Genomic DNA, 20698 nt, shown 5'->3' with positions numbered 1-20698 from the left:
TGCGACGGTGGTTTTATGCGCTAAAGAAAGATATGCTCCGTGTGCAAAGCTCTGTCATTAAATCAATGTTATAACCGATAGGCAAGAAACTATTGGTTACAAGAGGATTTTAGACAATAGCTGCATCATGGAAACATCTCAATATATAAATAAAGTGCACAAAAAATAAATAATACAAAAAATTACGTAACTTAAAACACTATTTATTAAAAAATTACTAACTTCCGGAAAAACTTCTGGTCACACTACTTTTTGTCTGTCAAGTTAATAAAAAAACTTGTGAAGAAACGAGCTTGGCTAGCGCGGGTGCGTGCGGTGCGGTGTATTTACGGGACGGAGTGGCAAGTCCCCACGTTGCCACAAACTTCTCTTATCGTTAATTAGTCGGTCATATATACTTCGACTTGTTATTCGCATTACGCATATCGCGGGTGACGGTCGACGGGTCATTTCTGTCCCGAGCTGATGCCATCAACTGCATCGCCAGAACAATTAGTTAACAAGTTAGACAACCTTGTTTTGCCATTAACCACAAGAATGCCGAACATCAAAGTGTTCAGCGGGAGCTCCCACCCGGATTTGGCGCAGAAGATCGTCGATCGACTAGGAATCGACCTGGGAAAAGTGGTAACCAAAAAATTTAGCAACATGGAAACATGTGTGGAGATCGGAGAGTCGGTGCGAGGTGAAGATGTTTATATCGTGCAGAGTGGCAGCGGAGAGATCAATGACAATCTAATGGAACTCCTAATTATGATCAATGCATGCAAAATAGCTTCGGCGTCGCGCGTAACTGCAGTTATCCCGTGCTTCCCGTACGCGCGGCAGGACAAGAAAGACAAAAGCCGAGCGCCGATCACGGCCAAGCTCGTCGCCAACATCCTGTCCGTGTCCGGCGCCGACCATATTATTACCATGGATCTTCACGCATCTCAAATTCAGGGATTCTTCGACATACCTGTAGATAACCTCTTCGCTGAGCCTGCTGTGTTGAAGTGGATAAAAGAAAACATTCCTGACTGGAAGACCAGTATTGTGGTGTCACCTGATGCCGGTGGTGCCAAGAGGGTCACTTCGATTGCTGATCGCCTGAATGTAGAGTTCGCTTTGATCCATAAAGAGAGGAAGAAGGCCAATGAAGTGGCTTCCATGGTGCTCGTTGGTGATGTTAAGGACCGTACAGCCATCCTGGTCGATGACATGGCTGACACTTGTGGAACTGTCTGCCACGCTGCTGAGAAGCTGATAGAAGCAGGTGCAATCAAAGTTTATGCCATACTTACACATGGTATCTTCTCAGGCCCTGCTATATCAAGGATCAACAATGCCTGTTTAGAAGCCGTGGTTGTCACAAACACCATCCCCCAGGACCGGCATATGCAGGACTGTCCCAAGATCCAGTGCATTGATGTGTCCATGATGCTGGCTGAGGCGGTTCGGCGTACGCACAATGGGGAATCAGTGTCGTACCTATTCTCAAATGTTCCATATTAGGTTAATTTGCTTTTGTTTTAGTTTTAAGGACCTCCAATATGATTTGAAATATTATATGTAATGCTTTACATACATATTGTTTATCTCGTGCTGGTTAACCCTTTGATAGCCTCAGTTGGCAGCACATGTTCATGTTTTGGATACGGCTGATGTAAGATTTGTTTTCACAGTAAATGTTTCTCTAATATGGAGATGTGCAGTTGTCTTGCTAACTGCGGAGATCAAAGGTCAATGTTTGAGGTCATTTAATGTTTAGCTATAATCTCACTAAGTTTAAATAGGTCCTTCCAGTTTTGTTACTGTGGTATACTGCTTATTGTGAACTGGCTCAGTGATTTGTTTATATTCTTTTAAAATGTGTTTTTATTAAACTTGTTATGCATTTAAAAACATTCTGCAAAGTAGAACTTTGTGATTTTTGCTTAAACTTAAATATCAAACGTGGTAATATTTTTTTATTATACATTAAACGCCATCTATTTGGCTTAGTCATCATAGGTTTCAGCTTTCCGCACATGAGAGGCCTATATCTGCATTTACATTCATAAAAGTATTCAACATAACATAATTCATTGTTTTTATATTGGGTAGTTAATGTTTAAAGACAATTTAGTTAATAATAGTGTAGTTTTAACACATTTTGATAAGCTGTTTCATATAATTTTTCAGTCTTTTATCATTTGGTATCTTATATTTTGTCTAAAATGTTGTTAATATATTTCAAAGTCAAAATAGATTCATATGAATTTGCCTTAAAATTGTGATTTAGTTTCCTTCATAGGGATTTTTAAAATTGGATGTATATTCTTGTTATTTGTTAGAGTTCCGAAGCATAAAGTGGCATAACTAATTTAATCGGCTTTGAAATGGCAATAAATGTGTAGTGGGTATTAAATTGTGATGAGAGATTTTCTAAATTTATAGGATATGAATGTATATTTGAACTATATAACATCAAATCGCTAAGTAATTTTAAGATATTATAAAATAAAAATACTTTATCAAAGTCTGTGTTTTATTGTCATGGAGATAGAAGATTTATTAAAACAATGTTTATGTATTGATGTAACAAAATTATAACTTTCGAATATGGTATCATAACCAGTATAAATAAATACGTAACTAGCATTTGACATCATAATTTTTTTTTTACTCATTTGAACTAGGTATTAGAACTTCAATGATATTGAAACAAAAGAAGCTGCAATAATACCTAACGTTACTAAGACGGTATCATAGATGAAAATGTATCGTGATAGCAATATTGATACAGTTGATGACCTACATTTGCGTAGCGAACTCGATGATTAAATATTTTCTTTGTCGCCAGTCTTGTTAGAGTTGTTTCGAAGGGGCGAGCACCTTACTAGCTAGCTTGCCAAGAAGCTCCTCATCCCCGCTTTCCACATAGCAACCGTAAGTGACATTCGAAAACTCATTCATTCTTACGGTATTCCGGCGCAATAAAGTCCAATTTTATTTACCGTATGATATAAGGGAATGTAAATCATTTAGAATGTTTAAATGTAAATTGAAAACGTTTCTATTAAACAAAATTACAATTACCACCACAATAAGCTATAAGATGTACCGTACTTACGTATTAATTAACTAGGCAATAAGCTAACCCATCTGTATTTAAGGGAGTTCCCTCTGCCAACAAACTGTCTTGCAGTTTGGCAGAAGAAAACAAAATTGTAAAATCAGGGTTTTTTTACCAGAATAAATGATTATTTATTTTATTTTTTATTTAACTTTCCAACAGTTGTACACAAGTTTTCATTGGCGACGGCAAAAACCTAAGAAAGCTCCCTAAAAGCAGCACCCGAAGGCCTACCGCGAAAATCGAAATTTCGTTAAGCAATCACCGTAGCCCATGGACGCCTGTAACACCAGAGATATTACATACGCGTTGACAACCCTTTTTAAAAACCTGTACACTCCTTTTTTGATGAACCCCATAGTGCAACCCCTCGGCAGGGAGCTCATTCCACAGCCGAAGCGTCTCCCTGTCATTCTTGCATATTCGAACGATTAGAGATTAGAGGCAGATAACGAATTTTCGTTTTTCGGGGTATTTCGCTGGTCAAGATCCTACGAAATATTGGATGAGGGCAGCGCACGACAGTGTTGGCCGTCGGCCGAAACGTTATAGCAATTGACTATTATAAATTGAACCGTCCGTTACGGTTCAATTTGTAACAGTTAATGGTCAATTGCAATGAATGTTCGGCCGACAATGTCGCACGACTGGTCGTTGTGAACGAGAGGCGCTGTACGCGGCCGGAGTCACTGTACTTGGCTATTTTCTACCGAGCCACTATTCCCTCCTTAACCCTACAACAATAGAGTCAATAGATGTTTTTCGGCTGATATCATTTTAGTACTTAAGTATAAAATAGGAAAATTTTAATCAGAACTATAGATGCTTTCAGAGTTATTGAGATAAAACGTTAAAAGTCACGCAATCGCCAAATCTTCCGTCTCAAGTATCGCGCGGCGTGCCATACCTTTTGCTCCTTACTTACTTACTGCTGTGGCGCAGCGACCCGAAGTGGATCTTGGCCTCCGACACCAAAAACCGCCATGCTTCTCTGTCCAAAGCCGTTTCTGTCCAGTCGACGGCTCCGAGTTCGCTAAGGTCTCTTTGCACTTCATCTCTCCAGCGGTACCTAGGGCGGACGGTCTTCGGCCATTTGGAACTCCAGACCACGCCCTCCAGACTGCACGATCCTCACCCATCCGGACTACGTGCCCGAGTCATCGGAGTCTGGCGGCTTTCGTTTCTTCAATGATGTTCGGCTCGAACAACAGATCTTCCATCTCCTGGTTCCTGCGGAGTCTCCAGGTTCCATCGAATCCTCTCCACGTGTGGGTCCTAGGTCGTTTTGCTCCTTACTCCTTTCTAATAATTTCCTGGTCTAGCTTACGCCTTACGCCCCCTCTTAACTAAATATTACATTCCTTACTTTTTTTGATTGACTTGTAAGTCTTGTAACCTAGTATACCTTAATGTATACATTTTATTTTGACACTTGGATAGACTTTACACCTCCAAATTTTATTAGTATTAGTACTCTGACATTGGGGACCTTTTACATCTCCAGATTTAATGTGTTTTTAACCATAGAGACTATACATCTCTATTGTATTGTAGTAATTATTTATTTTAAGATTATTATAATGTAATGTTTACCCAGGTATTGGTTGTTGTATTTATAAATGTTGTTATGTATTTTTTCATGTCACTATATGATGTTACTATAAATGTTGTATTGACTTGTAAAAAAGCCCTTGAGGCCTACTTGCAGAATAAATTTTTGAATTTTGAATGCCCAAATTTTCCTCCGTCAGTGATCTATTAAAGCAACGTGTTACATCATGACCTCGACAATCGCTCAAACGATATCAATATGAAAACTTGGCCCGCGAGGGTCAAATGATGTAAATTGTTTGTCGCGCGTCCGTGCCTTGGCTTTTGCGTAAATAATAATAAACAAAACAATTTCTGACGTATACTTTTAAGTATTTATTATGTAAACTAAGTAAATAAACATCTCAAAAACAATGATGAAACGATTTAGATGACTTAATTTAATCTAGCTAATAGATATGATATGGATACGGGGGTAGAATAGAAAATTGGCCTCCACATTATTTTTGAAAAGTAAAATGTTTTTATGGTTTTCTTTCGTATTAAGATACTGTCAAGTGCAAAAATATGTATCGAAAGAATCGTCTCATAAATATGGTACTACGCTCTTATTACACTGGAATAAGATGCTGTGGGACATATTTTTGAGTAAGATGTGTACACCCATATTTTTACACTTGACTCCCCTTCTTTGTAAGACATCAAAATCGATTCAGTAGTTTTGACGATATAGTGGAACCTATATTGAGGTATATCCTTTGGTATATACTGTTACAGAATGGTATATATTATTGACTACGGCGATGGTCTCATCTCATCTCATTCACCGACTGATATAATGTATCAATTGTACCTATTTTAGTACCTGCATAATAGATTAGAGAAAGAAAGACGTGCTGCAAACGCATTCGGTATGGTCTGGCCTTTAATATGAACTATGGAAAAGTTAATATTGTTACTAACTTAGTAAGCGAAACAAGGTTCTTGACGTCCATAGATAACCTTTAAACCAGACCAGCCCCCTACTGCAATACGTCAAGCTAATTTACATAAACAACGCGGATATAATAAAGTTCCCAATTTAGAGAACCTTATAACAATAGTGTTAAGGTTCAAAATATCTTACATATATTGTAATTATAAGCAGGGAGGCGCTATTTCTAGAATGATAAAAGCCTCGTGTACAAGACCATCATAAGGCCGGTCCTCATTTATGGCAGCGAAATATGGCCAGTGACCTAGCGACATGTCGAAGCCGTCCATGTGGCAGAAATGAAGATGCTGAGGTTGTTAGCGTCTCCAGGATTGATAGGGTTCGAAACGAACACATCGTGGTAGCCTCGGAGTGAGAGACGTCGCCGATAAGCTCTAGAAAGTCGGCTGAGGTGGTTTGGGCATGTCAAAAGAAGGCCGCCTAAATACGCAGGCAACAACTAGAGCCATCGATTTACAATATGGACTGTATGGTGAGGGGTGAGGGGGCTGGGACGCAACAGCGGCAGGGTAAATCTGTTGGATCTGATTAGCTATGGAAGAGCAGTCCTTCCGCTCTCACGTGACGAAGCACGATTACTACACTCGGCTCCGCAGTTTCAGCTTGCTGGTATAGTATATTAAATCGATGGCTAGAGCCCTCCGCTTTGCCTTACCAGGAAAAACAGGAGGCCAACCAAGACAGCGGTGGCGCAGTGTCATCGCCAAAGATACGGCTGTAGGTTAGCGGAAAACGAGGTCCAGGATAGAGCAAAGTGGAAGGAGAAAAGTATAGGAAAGCGGACCCCGGCACAGTACGGGAAATACGCTAGGAGGATGATGACGAGAAGCAGTCATACATCATTACTGGATTAAAAAAAACAATGGGTATTTTTTTCGTATTATATTCAAGTCAAAGTCAAAGTCAAAATATTCTTTATTCAAATAGGTCTAGCAACAAGCACTTTTAAATCGTCAAATTTTACAAATATCATCTTAATCTAAATATCAGAGCAATTTAGTGATGCAGTTATTATTGTTCTAAAAAAAACATTGAATTATTATAGATATGGTAAACTTAATAATAAGAATTTCACAAAAGGATCGTCAAACATCATATTACAAGTTAATATGAAAGGCAGTTATAGAGCAAGATCCCAGAGCCGCCAGACCTTACTTATTTTCTCATGACTAAAATGTATGGGATAATAGGTATATATCATATAATTTATTCAGTAATAGTCATACATTGTCATTTATATATACAATTCACTTATAGTCAATGAGCGGAATTCTTCATAGCAAAAATCAAACTGTCAGAGGGATTGACCTAACTGTTTTATCGACTTATCGATGTTACGGAATAATATCGCATTAGGTATCCATAATCAACTTAAAAGATTATTCTGTAACATTTGACCTCTTTGATAAGCAACTTGCATCTCCGTATTAAAGTAAATCATGTCAGCGTCACATATGTCATTTATGTCACTTGAGTTTTCATGAGTGATTTCCGTGCCGTGTTACTAAAATGGTTAATCCTAAAAGAAAACAATAAAAAAATGGATACAGAAAGATTCTTATTTCAGTTTCAAAGAAGATTCTTCCACAATATATTGCTCTAAATGTTACGTTCATTTACATCATAAAAGTATTTTCTGTTTTATTCTTTACTATTATACCAAAATACAGTGGCGGTCAGCTAATTAGGGACACCTGTCTTTCGTTAAGTGACAAATATTTATCGATAAGTCGATAAAACAGTTAGGTCAATCCCTCTGACAGTTTGATTTTTGCTATGAAGAATTCCGCTCATTGCTTATAGTGTTAGTATAAACTTTTACCCCCTTATTCATAAACGAGTACGTCATTTATACATACATTGTCATTTATATATACAATTCACTTATAGTGTTAGTATAAACTATTACCCCCTTATTCATAAACGTCTACTAAAGTTACGATGCAGCTAATCATCGTTTGTCCCTTTCCGACGTATTGGTATGATGGGAAGAGACAAACGATGATTAGCGGCATCGTAACTTTAGTACACGTTTATGAATAAGGGGGGTAATGTCTGCAGACTTGCTTGCTATAATGGCCGACGGCCTTCCACGTCCTCAATTTCCATCTAGCACGGTCTTGCGCTACGTCTTTATTCAAATGAGCTTCTTTTAGGTATTTTTCAACCGTCGTCCACCAGGTGGTAGGTGGTCTGCCTGATGAGTTGCGTTTAGTGATTGGCAGTTTTAGGGCAAGCTTCACCATATGGTCCTCTGGACGCCTTTGGACGTGACCATACCATCTTAAGCGTATATCGCGTGTCTTATGTTTTAGAAAATATTGTTAAAATTTTATAATCAACATTGCCAGACCATCTCCACCGGCGCGATTACCAGACGAATTAAAACTTGTAAAAGATATTGTAACTTTACTTATATTCATACTCTTCATTTTTTTTTTCAATATTTTCTAAAACAAACATAAAAATCAGCCATGAGAATATTAAGAAAAGTTAGTAATATTTTTACCAACCTTTAACACCTTGTACCGGACAAATGGCCGTCGGGCCAATATAGCAAGACGTTATCTATGAAACCTGGATCTTTTGTCAAGGGCGCTTACGCCACACTGCGTAGCGCAGCGTTGTATTTGTATAGGAGAATTGTTGATAATGTCGTAAGCGCCATCGAAAATAAAGTCCCTTTCAATAATTAAGTCACAATTACACGAACGAACAAACAAATCAGTCAAAGACCGATTTTTTTATCACTTTTAAGACAATTTACTGAAACAGTAATCGACTTATAATGAAACGAATAACTAATTAACTTATAATTAATTCGACGATTAATTAATTATTGATAAAGGTACTCCATATTTATACTGTTTTTATTAGTATCTAATGCTAACCAAATTTTGGTGGGAACTACTGGGAAAAAATTTCCCACCTTTTACCAGTAAATTAAGTAAATTTAGTGGGTTTTTTTTTCCCAGTAGTTACCAGTGGTAAAAGGTGGGAAAAAATTCCCAGTAGTTACCACTGGTAACAACTTGGTGGTAACTAGGGAATAACCCTATTTGATTAATATTCTTATTAGTTTTGTCCTTTTCCTCGCAAGTGTGTTGAAAAACGTCATATGAAACGCGTGTGCATTGGTCATTACACACACCGGCTTTCTTACTGCGCGCTCGCCTCCAGCTCGCACAAACAATATCGCCTCGTGTGTAATGACCAACGTAGCGCGTTGGTGTAATAATGTACTATTATAATATAATAAATATAATAATTAAGAGGGAAGAATAGTTTTTCGAATCTAACGAAATAACGGATTTTTTTCTATGGAATTTCATTTCGGGATATAACGTTTTCCATTAACTAAATCTTAACAAATAGCCGGGTCCACACAGAGCGAACATACGCGCGAGGCAATTTCCTCACGCACAATACGGCCAGTGTAGGCGTGCCTCGGCCCAGGCGGCAAGCTCGGGCGAGGAAAACGCGCGTGCCGCCTCCGCCCTGTAATTACTTAAATTACGTAGGCGTATTTACCTACTACCATTTTATTAGCTATTACAATACAATACAATACAAATACTCTTTATTGCACACCTCAATACAGAAACAGTACAAATAATACAACACATAAAGAAGAGGTAAACAACAGCTATTAGTTAGTTATAGTTCAATATTTGGTAGGCGCCGATTGTTCTGATCGGCGCTGAGTTCAGCGCAGCTGCAAACTGCGTGGCGCTGAGTCGGGGAAAGCAAAACGGCAAGCAGCAAACCAACAAAAGTCACTCTGGACTTTGGAACGGTGGCTACATAAGAATAAAAATACATGGAATCATTTTACACCCTGCGCCATGAAAGCGCATCACATATATTGACGACCGGTCTGGCCTAGTGGGTAGCGACCCTGCCTACGAAGCTGATGGTCCCGGGTTCAAATCCTGGTAACGGCATGTATTTGTGTGATGAGCATGGATATTTGTTCCTGAGTCATGGGTGTTTTCTACGTATTTAAGTATTCATAAATATTTATATATTATATATATCGTTGTCTAAGTACCCTCAACACAAGCCTTATTGAGCTTACTGTGGGACTTAGTCAATTTGTGTAATAATGTCCTATAATATTTATTTATTTATATATATATCATTGCTTGATTTACCGCACAGCCAGATTCAGGAGAATTGCAGAAGCTTATCGGTGCGCTACCGCGTCCTATTGAGGTTAAGAAGGTCGCTCAAGTAGGAGTCGGCAGGCTGAGCCTGGGGCTCGTCGAAGCACTGCTGGGGCAGGGCGTCGGGCTCGTCAGACTTGGCCTTGCTCTTCTTCTTGGCCTGGTAGCTGAGCGCGTCCTTGTCGAACTCCAGCGGCACGATGCCGAGGTCGCCGCTGTACCGATTTTTTGCGACTTGAAGGTATTTTTTGCCCCGCACTGCTGTTAAACGTTTGTCCTGAAAAACACAGTGAATTCGGTATTCGGAACATAGACAAACGTTATCTCGTCTGGTCCCGAAAACTATATATTTGATCCTAATTTTGGCTGAGGCTTTTAGCCAAATACCGAAATTATGGTCATTTCGTTGACAAATTTTCTTAACTTTCGGGTACAGATAAAACAAATTAGAACCAAAACATATTAAATGTAAAATTTGGGATTGCATGTCCTTCGTGCGCCAGCTACATAGCCATTTTCCACCAACAGGGGTAACAGGTGTTATGCAGAGCCCGGTCTCTTGGGGTGCATACAGTGGAAGGAAATGGTGTGATGGTGAACATTGTACATTGTTGACCAAGAAATAAAGGCACCTTTCTAACGAAATACTTATAGAGAGTCAGATTGGGTGCTTTTCACCAGAATTAAACACTATACAAATAAAATATGACTAAGTATAGCATTTCTCGGGGGCACTTTCCGTTATCAATTTAGATAAAATGATTATTATTTATGGAGTCGGGAATTAAATATCAGAATGGAAATTATACAACAAATACATTTAGAACTAAATTTTCATTGCTAATCGTAAATAAAAACTAAAAAAAAGTTCTTAAAAAGAAAAACGCCCTAGGGCTTAAACATATCACTTTTAACACAATGATCCACTTTCAGAGCATAAGAAATGGAAATTGAATATGGTACAGTCAACCAATTTGAATCCTAGGCCCCTATAGAACCTTGTCGCTTTAACTACTCTATACATGACATGCATCACTCAAAGCACTGTCGTCATCAATTTTTTTTTGTTTTTTTATTTATTATTATAAAATATTAGCCACAGAAGATGGGATCGCCACCGAAGCCGATACCGATTGTGAAAGCGATTCTGATTTACCTTTAATAGAATGTATTAAGAAATGGAACCAAAACCCGTTCATAGATGATTAAATTTCTTGATTCCTTGAAACCACAGTTTAATGATTTATTAAAACAGACAGATTTTTGATTAAAAAGTATATACTACCACCTGTCTTTCTTTTCTGAATATTAACCTAAAGATTTTTACAAAGCACTTGTTACGTAACGGAATTGAAGGGGGGGGGGTCCCAGATAAGCGTGACGGTCCTGTTACATGAGGGGAGGGGGGGGTCAAAAAATTTGGAATTTTGCGTTACGTAATTTGTGGACGCCCCCTTATGAGATGGTTCTATAATGGCCTAGGTATCAAATTGACCGTACAACTTGTGCCCCTAGCGATGGCTGAAAACTTCCCTGCCCTGGGAATTTTTCCGTTTGAATTAGGACCACCGTGTCCTATACCTACCTGAATAATAAGAACATTGTCAGCCTCTTGGGACGCCTTGGCGCTACCAAATATTGAACTAGTAGAAAGATCTTCCGATTCCCGTTCCTGAAGGCAAGGTATATTAGAGGTATTATAAGTTACTTAATAACCGTTCGAATGTTGGCTTGGTACAGTATTGGCTAATACAGAAAAAAAAAACATTATTTTCAAAACTAATACTAAAATTTTTATGAATTTATATATTTCAATAAAATTAAGAATATGTTTTGTATGTACAAGTATTTATGTAAGCGTAGGAATATACTAGGCTTGTGTTTAGATCGAATGTATGTTACTTATTAACTAGTAACTACTTATATACCTTTGAAACCAATAAAACAGAGTAACTCTTTAATTTTTTGAAGGTTATTTTCTAAAAAAATATATAAAAGTCATCTCGTTGTGTTTCAAGAACTGCAAGTTTTTGTTGTACGTGTGTGTGTGTGTGTGCGCGCGCGTGTGTGTGTGTGTGTTTGTGTGTGTGCGCGCGCGCGCGTGTGTATGTGTGTGTGTGTGTGTGTGTGTGTGTGTGTGCGTGCGTGCGTGCGTGCGTGCGTGTGTGTGTGTGTGTGTGTGTGTGTGTGTGTGGGTGCGTGTGTGGGTGCGTGCGTGCGCGCGTGCGTGCGTTTGAGAGACTAACCGCGTTCATGGCACGTGTCACATTGCTAGCTCAATTAATTTTGTTAGAAAATAACAGTATAATACATTTCGATGAAAGTGTTTAAACTCATTCACCAATTCCGAGAAGTTTTTTATGAGCCGTAGGGGAATAAAAGACACGGGATAAGTAAGCAAGGATGCTTGCACACGTACATTGAACGACGTTTTTTTATTCATTTGCGAAAAAAAAAACACAATAAAACAAATATTGGTTACGTGAATGAGCGTGTAGGGGCGAAACAAAAAACGTATTAAGTTTTTGGACATCCAAACTCTTCGGTGTAGATGTATGGATTACGGTCAAAAATAAATTTTAAAAAGTAGGAAAAGTAAAAATCACTACTCTTAGCTCACAAAAACCAACTTTGCGAACGCTAAACAGCTAGTAGCACCTTTTGAGCGAGTGTATTAAAAAACGCGGCTACCTTTCTGGGATGCATGACGAGCGTGACGTGCGTGTGCCTGGCGGTGGCGAAGCAGCGGAACGCGGCCACCACGGCGTCCTGGCGCGCGTAGCGCTCGCCGTCCGCCGCGCCCCCGCCCAGGCCCAGCATGAACTGCACGTTGTCCACCACCACGTGGCTGATGTCGTGCATGTAGCGCGCGTGCTCCACCGCCTGGACAACGACACCGACACATGAGGTGAGATTCTAAATTAGTAAGGTTAGGCGGGGTAAGACAAACACTTGATTAAAGGTTTTAAAACAAAGACTCTAAAGCAAGGATCACTGAAAACAAGGTTTAGTGAATGGGCCACAGTGGGCATCCATAAGAGTAGGAATAGATTGTATGACCTGTATGAAATGAGGAGCATTAACCATGACGAGAATTTTGCAGAATATGTAAGAAAATATTCAAAAGTGTTTAAGAAAGTCTGCGCCGCGGCTAAGTCTGCCTTTATAGGTCAGAAAGTCAGGTCAGCTGACAATAAAGTAAAAGCTACTTGGACTGTAATAAACACTGAAACTGGAAAAAACGAAACCCCGTGATGGCCACTACAGACTGAAAGTTCAAGACCGAATATTGTCTGCAGACCTGGATGTTGCTGGCGCCTTTCAACACTTTTTCACCAACATAGCCACAGATGCTACACGGAACTTGAACTCCTCTGTAGCAAAGGCTGGTGTTTACTTAGATACAAACAATGACAAGAAATGCAGCATGGAATTATACTTCCAATATACTGACCCCCATGAAATCATTAAAACGTTCAAGTCCTTGAAATTAAAGAATACTGAGGACCTTTGGGGGATCTCTGTGAAAGTCATGCAATCTGTAATCGACGTAGTGGCACCGTATTTGGCCGATATATTTAATGCTTGTGTTAGAGAATGTGTATTTCCCGATCTGATGAAGTACAGTAAGGTCATTCCTCTATTTAAAGCGGGCAGCAAAGATGACCTTGGAAATTTTAGACCTATTTCAATACTTCCTGTTCTCAGTAAAGTGTTTGAAAAAATTGTATTAAACCAATTGCTTCGACATTTCAACTCGAATGAACTACTTCAAGATCAGCAATTTGGTTTTACAAGAGGTCGTTCGACGACTGATGCCGCCTCTGTACTAATCAAGCACATATACGACGCCTGGGAACACTCGCTAGATGCTATAGGTGTCTTCTGCGATCTGTCCAAAGCATTTGATTGCGTGGAGCATGACACACTTCTACACAAGCTGAAGCACTACGGTCTGTCAACGGAAGCTCTAAGCCTTGTTAAGTCTTACTTAAACCAAAGAACCCAGAAAGTGGTTGTAAATGGAACGGACTGTAAAGCTCGGAGTTCCACAGGGTTCAATTTTGGGTCCTTTTCTCTTCCTTGTATATATAAATGATCTGCCGAACCTTGTAAAACATAAATGTGAGATAGTCTTATTTGCTGATGACACCTCACTAATTTTCAAAGTTGACAGGAAACTGAGCGATTATAGCCAAGTCAATGAAACTTTGGAAAAGGTACTAGAATGGTTCACAGCAAATAACTTACTTCTTAATGCGAAAAAGACGAAATGTGTCAAATTTTCGCTGCCGAATGTAAGAAAATCTGAAACTATCATCACATTAAATGGCGAAACGCTGGACCTTGTCGAGAATACGGTTTTTCTGGGCCTTACTTTAGATAGTAAACTGCAATGGGCCCCTCACATATCTGCCCTGGCGAAAAGGTTGAGCTCTGCCGCGTATGCAGTAAGAAGAATCAGGCAGTTTACTGACGTGGAGACAGCTCGCCTAGTTTACTTCAGTTACTTTCACAGTATTATGTCTTATGGCATACTGGCGTGGGGCAAAGCAGCTGACATAGAAACCATCTTCGTTCTTCAGAAGAGGGCAATCAGATCTATTGATAACATGGCTTCTCGTGACTCACTGAGAGAACGATTCAAGGAAATAGATATTCTCACAGTAGCTTCACAATACATACTAGATGTGATAATGTATACGCATAAGAATATAAAGTCCTTTAAGAAACTGTCCGATATCCATAGTTATAATACGCGAAATAAACATAAGTTAGTAGTCTCCAAGTTTCGTCTACACAAAGTTAAAAAATCGTTCATGGGAAACTGTGTAACATTTTATAACAAAGTACCCTTAGAGGCATGGAACCTGCCCTATACTTCATTCAAGCAATACGTCAAAAATGCACTTCTCAAAAAGGGATACTATAAAATAGATGACTACTTGGGAGACACGGAATCATGGCCAAGTATCCAGTCTCAAAAGCTGTAATAGTTTTGCGTGCAGTGTCCCGGAGAGGCATATGGCGCTGTTGTTTCTAGCTGTTCAACCTTATGTATTAATGTTTGTTATGTTTTAGTTATTTTGATGATGACATTGACATATTAAATACATAGTAGTTATGTATTCTGTAGAACTAGTTTTAAGATTGTTAGCTTAACAGTCTCTTGACGTGAAATATGTATTTCATACAATTTTTTTTATTTTTTATTCTTTGACATTTGGAGAACCTTTACACCTCCAAATCTTATTATTGTGTATTATTATTTTTCTCAGACCGTGGGGACCTTATACATCTCCAAACTTAATGTATTAACCGTGGAGACTATACGTCTCTGTCATATTGTATAATATACTTGACTTGGTACATACTAGTTATGTACAGAATGTAGCATTAGTTTATGAGACTGCTAGTTTAACAGTCCAGACGCGGTTTATTTATTTAGTATAAATTTTATTTTGACACTTGGAGAGACTTTACACCTCCAAATTTTATTAGTATTAGTACTCTGACATTGGGGACCTTTTACATCTCCAGATTTAATGTGTTTTTAACCATAGAGACTATACATCTCTATTGTATTGTATTAATTATTTATTTTAAGATTATTATAATGTAATGTTTACCCAGGTATTGGCTGTTGTATTTATAAATGTTGTTATGTATTTTTCATGTCACTATATGATGTTACTATAAATGTTGTATTGACTTGTAAAAGAGCCCTTGAGGCCTACTTGCAGAATAAATTTTTGAATTTTGAATTTTAAACACTAAATTAAATTATTTAAAAATACTTAGATTGAAGGACTTTCCTCGTACAGTTTCTCTTGTCCTGAGCAAAATAAACTATGTTTCTCATGTCACCTGATCTTACTTCGTACTGTCAGGAACTAAATAAAAGTCTGTGGCGCGCTTATATGTTTCCTTGGATTTATTTATTTTTATTTTATTTTATTTTATTCGGAAAACCAACAGCTTAAGTAAACTAAAACTAGGTTAACATAAATATGTATCAGGGAAGCCAATTACAGGTTTCCACATTTGGCTTAGATATGCCTTTTTCTTCTAAGGGCCTCCGCTAGCTGGCGCGGGTGCACGGAGCGGATGAGCGGGTTAACGAAAAATAGTATGAGCGACGCTCACTGAAGCGGACGCGTGCGGCGGATTTCACCTAAAAATAGCACCCGTGTGCGTGCGCACGCGGCGGGCGTCCGCATCAGCTAGCGGAGGCCCTAAGACTTTTTGAAAGGATTGCAAACGCTTTGGATTTTGCGCATTTATTCTCATTCGCTCTGTCTAAGACTGACATGCCATAACAGAAAATATATTTAAAAAATACTGACTGTTTCAGGCACGAGACTGTGTCAAAACTGTTTTATCGGGTGATCTTTAGATTAATAAAATAAAATAATATTTTTTATTTGTACCATTGACACTAAGCACGTACCTCCATAACAACCTTGATGGGCTGCTGGCCGTGGAAAGCCAGGTAGTAGATGGGCAACTTCTGGAAGTCGTCAGCGAAGGCGGGGAAGCGGTCGAGGTTGTGCTCGAGCGGCACGCCCGCAAACTGCTGCAGCATGGTGCGCGCCAGACGCGAGTTGCGGATCTCGAAGCTGCCCCACAGCGTCGTCACCTGCAGGTCAGTCAGAGCGCGCGTGAGTTTATCGCAGAGCCCTGTAAAAGCTTTACGCGAATGATCGGTAGGGTAGTTACCCCCTGCTGCGCGAGGTCGAGCGACATCTCCGCGCAGAGCGTGGTCTTGCCGCAGCCCGTGGGGCCGGTGAGCACGGTGAGCTCGCCGCGCCGGTGCCCGCCCAGCAGGCGCGTCAGCGCCGGGAACCGCCGCCACTTAACGCCGCGCACCTGGGTAAACACAAATAAATAATAATAATAAATAAATAAATATTATACGACATTATTACACAAATTGACTAAGTCCCACAGTAAGCTCAATAAGGCTTGTGTTGAGGGTACTTAGACAACGATATATATAATATATAAATATTTATAAATACTTAAATACATAGAAAACACCCATGACTCAGGAACAAATATCCATGCTCATCACACGAATAAATGCCCTTACCAGGATTTGAACCCGGGACCATCAGCTTCGTAGGCAGGGTCACTACCCACTAGGCCAAACCGGTCATCAGGCACAAAAGTGAATGAAGTTATGAGATTGGATAGCAAGTATTGGATTATGCAAATTTTACATTATGGCGCTTGTCGAAAATAATGTTAAATTATATCTAAATAATACGACACAGTTTTTGTAAAAGAAATGGGATAAAAAAATGCACCTTGTCGATATTGGAGAGTTCGGCGTAGACATCGTTCCTGAGCGCAGCAAAGGTGGTGATGGCGCGATGCGCAGCGGGCTTGGCGTCGGCCACCAGCGCTCGCAGCGACAGTTGCGCTCGCGCCGCCTCCGTCGCTGTCACCAGCCCGTCCGTCGGCCTGGCTCAAACATACACTTATTGTGCACAATACAAGGTGCCCACGAGGAGTCTGAATGATTTTAACCACGCATTTGTGAGGCCAAAAGAAGGCAAAAATGTTATATGAGTTTAGATTACCTGCAGGCAAACTGTAAATACAGTTTTGCAGGGCCCTGTTTAGTTATAAGCTCTGACCTGTGTATTGATAATAATAAATCAAAATAAAAAAAACGGTCAAGTGCGAGTCGGACTCGCCCACCAAGGGTTCCGTACTTTTTAGTATTTGTTGTTATAGCAGCAACAGAAATACATCATCTGAGAAAATGTCAACTGTCTATCATGGTTCATGTGACACAGCCTGGTGACAGTCGGACAGATGGATGGACAGACAGTGCAGTAGGGTTTGGGGTCATCCATTAATTACATCACACGCTTAGGGGGAGGGAGGAGGTCAAGAAAATGTGACATGTTGTGACAAGGGGGAGGGGGGTCACAAAATTTGTGACGTCACTTTAACATCACCAGTAATCGATTTTAATTTTTTATTCGTTGTAAAGATAATAACAACGATGTTTTGGAACGATAATTCGTTATATTCGTTTCATTTTCGTTCCTAATCGGTTGTGTTATAAAATTACTTGTATATCTTGTATCAAAATTATTTTGATAAAATATTGATAATACCTAATTCGAAAAATGTGACGTCACATCAGGGGGGAGGGGTTTGCCAAATGTGACCAAGTGTGACAAGGAGGGGGGGAGAGGTCAAAAAACCTAGAAATCCGTGTGATGTAATTAATGGATGACCCCTTTTACCCTTTGGGTATGGAACCCTAAACAGGTCAATTTTCGCAAAAAAAAGTGTGTGCATTGTAAATAGGTAAAAATAATATAATACTAGATAAGTAACTACTAGATATGGTGACATTATCTAACCTTGAGTATTTCAAAAGTGCTCTGTCATTAACTAAAGCTAGCCCAATTTAAATATCTTTGAAAGAACTGGGGCATCACATTGTTAAAGATGAGGTTAATACTAACCTTACAAAACGGCACCTGTCTTCACCTAACTTGTTAGCAATGTCCCGCATATTCTCCCAATCTCCCCAAAGACACAGCTTTTGGTAGCCTTCAAGGGCTGGAAGCAAGGTTGGAGGCAGGCTACTGCTGTTCAACCATATATGTGTGCCTGAGTGTAAAAGAGTACATTAGAGTGCATCAAGGGAACAAATGGAAAAATTCTCACACATCTGGTAGGCCTCCGTGGCTCAGTTGGCAGAAGCAATTGGGCCAGTGTTCCAATGGTCACAGTTTCGAGGCCTACGGGAGGTGCAAACTTTTCCAACTTTCATTTAATTAAAAAAATTGTAAAAAGCATCACATACATACATTAGGCAGTTGACTTATCAGAGGTACATGCATATGCAATGCAGTTGTACTTGCCTGGCACCTTTTGAGCAGATAAATGTAAGATGTCATTAATGCTAGTAACTATTACTGCTTGATCACTGCAGCTCACTTTAGTAGGTCTGCACCAGAATAGGCCAGCAGAAGCTAAGCCATGAATTTCATCTTCCTCCTCCTTACCCGCCTGCATTTTACGATAACCCACAACATTGTCCATTGAGTTCTTTAAAGGAAAATATAGAGTAGTCCGGTCTTGGGACACTCTGACGTCTGACAATACCTTGCCGGCATTGCAGTTTGTTAAAGATGTAGTAAATTCAAACAAGTTGGACAAGTCTTCTAATTGTGGTACAGTCAGGTCGGCTAAAGATGTTGATTTGCTAACAAGTTGTAGCCAGTCCTCTTGGAAACGAGCATTCTGTTGCAGGCACCGGTCAATGTGCTCTCGCGTGGCCTGGTCCGTCTTAGACTTCCGCACGTGCTTCTCTAGCACGCTCCAGCTGCCGTGCACATTACATGCAGGGCATAAAAAATATCCTAAAAGGGAAACATTGATTTACGAATATGAAAAATCATAATTTAAGAAATGGGTAGGGTAGTTACACCCTGCTGCGCGAGGGCGAGCGACATCTTACATCCCAAAACCTTACTTGCTATACACATACCAGTGGTTTTGTTAATGTACACTTTGCTTTCACCACACGTACTCTGCCCGGCGCATACTGTACATTTCGTTGTAAGAGATGTAAAGCCATCTTGTACAGGAAACCCTTTTTGCCGCAATAACTTTCGGATATCCGTCACAGTTATCTTGGGAATATCATGTAACTCGACACTATGAAATGAACGCTTTCCATGAGAACTATTAATAGCATTTAATATTGATTTTGAATAACAGTAATTTATTATCCTACGAGAATTCAACATTTTTAGTAAAGGTTTACTTTGTAAAACGAACGTATTGCATGATCAAAACTTGAAAACATAACCTAACCAAACTTCTTTGTTTATATTTATATGGTGCTGTCATTTTCTTGTCAAAATCGAACACAGATAATGCAAGTAAAGCATTACTTGGCATTTACACATTGACCGATCCGACTACAAAGAAGATATTTAAAATTTATATAAATTGTATTATTTTTTGTTACTAGGACTACATAGAAAATATTAATATCGCGGTTTTTTCCACTGACAATCTTTATTGACCGGCTACAGTTTTATAATTTAAGATTGCATTGTTTCCTTTCCACATTGTGATTTATACAAACAGTATAGTAAGTATATTTGGCTTTTTATTTTCATACATTAATTCGAAACCAAAGGTGCCCGCGCGACAAGAACACAGTATAAGTTTACATAAACCTTCTATTAATTTGGCACTTTACTCGTATATTATGTGTATTCGTATTTATCATAGGTATTTTATTTATAATAAATTAACTGACATTTTTAAGAATAATAATTTGAACATAGATCTAAAAAAGTATGTTACAGATGATGTATTTTTTTATGTAGGCATAGCGCAGTCGAGTAAAATGTTAATATTGGGGTAGATCACGTACAAATGTATAGTAAAAAGTGGAATTCATATTCCTCTGAGTTTCCTATTAAGAGAATGTCCCCTGGAATTGTATAAGCGTTAAACTTAGATTCAGCAAGTATTTTCTATAACAAGATGTATTTTTTCCGCAAAGATATCCAGGACTTTTTTGTGTAGAATTTAATAAGCTTTAATGTCGCCTTACACTTTATTTTCATAAAGAATGTAAATTTAGAGTAAAACGCGAATTTCTCCTGGATGGTAAACATTTTCCAAGATGGCTGCGCGCTGCGATTCCTCGAGGTCCCCAAATGTCAAATGGTGTGGGCATGAAAAAGGAGACTAATTTATATTATACATAACAAATTTCATGACTGTTCTAGAGATTTCGAGGTTGGTCTTAATCCAATTGTGCTATTTTATTTGATGTCTATATTGGCACACTCACAATCTCGGGATACTAAAATGAATTTTTCCAGCAGACTTGTCATT

The 20698-nt window shown here is 39.1% G+C and overlaps 2 protein-coding genes across 2 annotated transcripts; one reads left to right on the top strand and one right to left on the bottom strand.

Moving 5' to 3' along the window:
* The first annotated feature begins 260 nt into the window (after nucleotides 1-260).
* LOC133533890 (ribose-phosphate pyrophosphokinase 2) lies at nucleotides 261-2500 on the top strand. Its single transcript, XM_061872970.1, has one exon. The coding sequence runs from the start codon at nucleotides 466-468 to the stop codon at nucleotides 1492-1494; it is 1029 nt and encodes a 342-aa protein (XP_061728954.1). The 5' UTR covers nucleotides 261-465; the 3' UTR covers nucleotides 1495-2500.
* Nucleotides 2501-9326: 6826 nt separating this feature from the next.
* LOC133533899 (mitochondrial DNA helicase-like) lies at nucleotides 9327-19713 on the bottom strand. Its single transcript, XM_061872983.1, has 9 exons — nucleotides 19329-19713; nucleotides 18700-19200; nucleotides 18298-18445; nucleotides 17119-17275; nucleotides 16529-16678; nucleotides 16260-16448; nucleotides 12500-12691; nucleotides 11394-11480; nucleotides 9327-10085 (listed from the first exon to the last, which is right to left on the bottom strand). The coding sequence occupies exons 1-9, from the start codon at nucleotides 19588-19590 to the stop codon at nucleotides 9840-9842; spliced, it is 1932 nt and encodes a 643-aa protein (XP_061728967.1). The 5' UTR covers nucleotides 19591-19713; the 3' UTR covers nucleotides 9327-9839.
* Nucleotides 19714-20698: the final 985 nt, after the last annotated feature.

Source organism: Cydia pomonella, unplaced genomic scaffold, assembly GCF_033807575.1.
Source record: "Cydia pomonella isolate Wapato2018A unplaced genomic scaffold, ilCydPomo1 PGA_scaffold_210, whole genome shotgun sequence".
Lineage (NCBI taxonomy): Eukaryota > Metazoa > Arthropoda > Insecta > Lepidoptera > Tortricidae > Cydia > Cydia pomonella.
The sequence above is the reverse complement of the archived record's forward strand: the minus strand, read 5'-3'. Positions and strand labels throughout refer to the sequence as shown.

Coding starts and splice junctions, on each gene's coding strand:
- LOC133533890 (XM_061872970.1), top strand. CDS start 466: ATGCCATCAACTGCATCGCCAGAACAATTAGTTAACAAGTTAGACAAC.
- LOC133533899 (XM_061872983.1), bottom strand. CDS start 19,590: ATGTTGAATTCTCGTAGGATAATAAATTACTGTTATTCAAAATCAATA. Junction 18,446..18,699: donor ATCTGCTCAAAAGGTGCCAG/GCAAGTACAACT, acceptor TTTTACACTCAG/GCACACATATATGGTTGAAC. Junction 10,086..11,393: donor ACAATGTTCTTATTATTCAG/GTAGGTATAGGA, acceptor TGTGTTTTTCAG/GACAAACGTTTAACAGCAGT.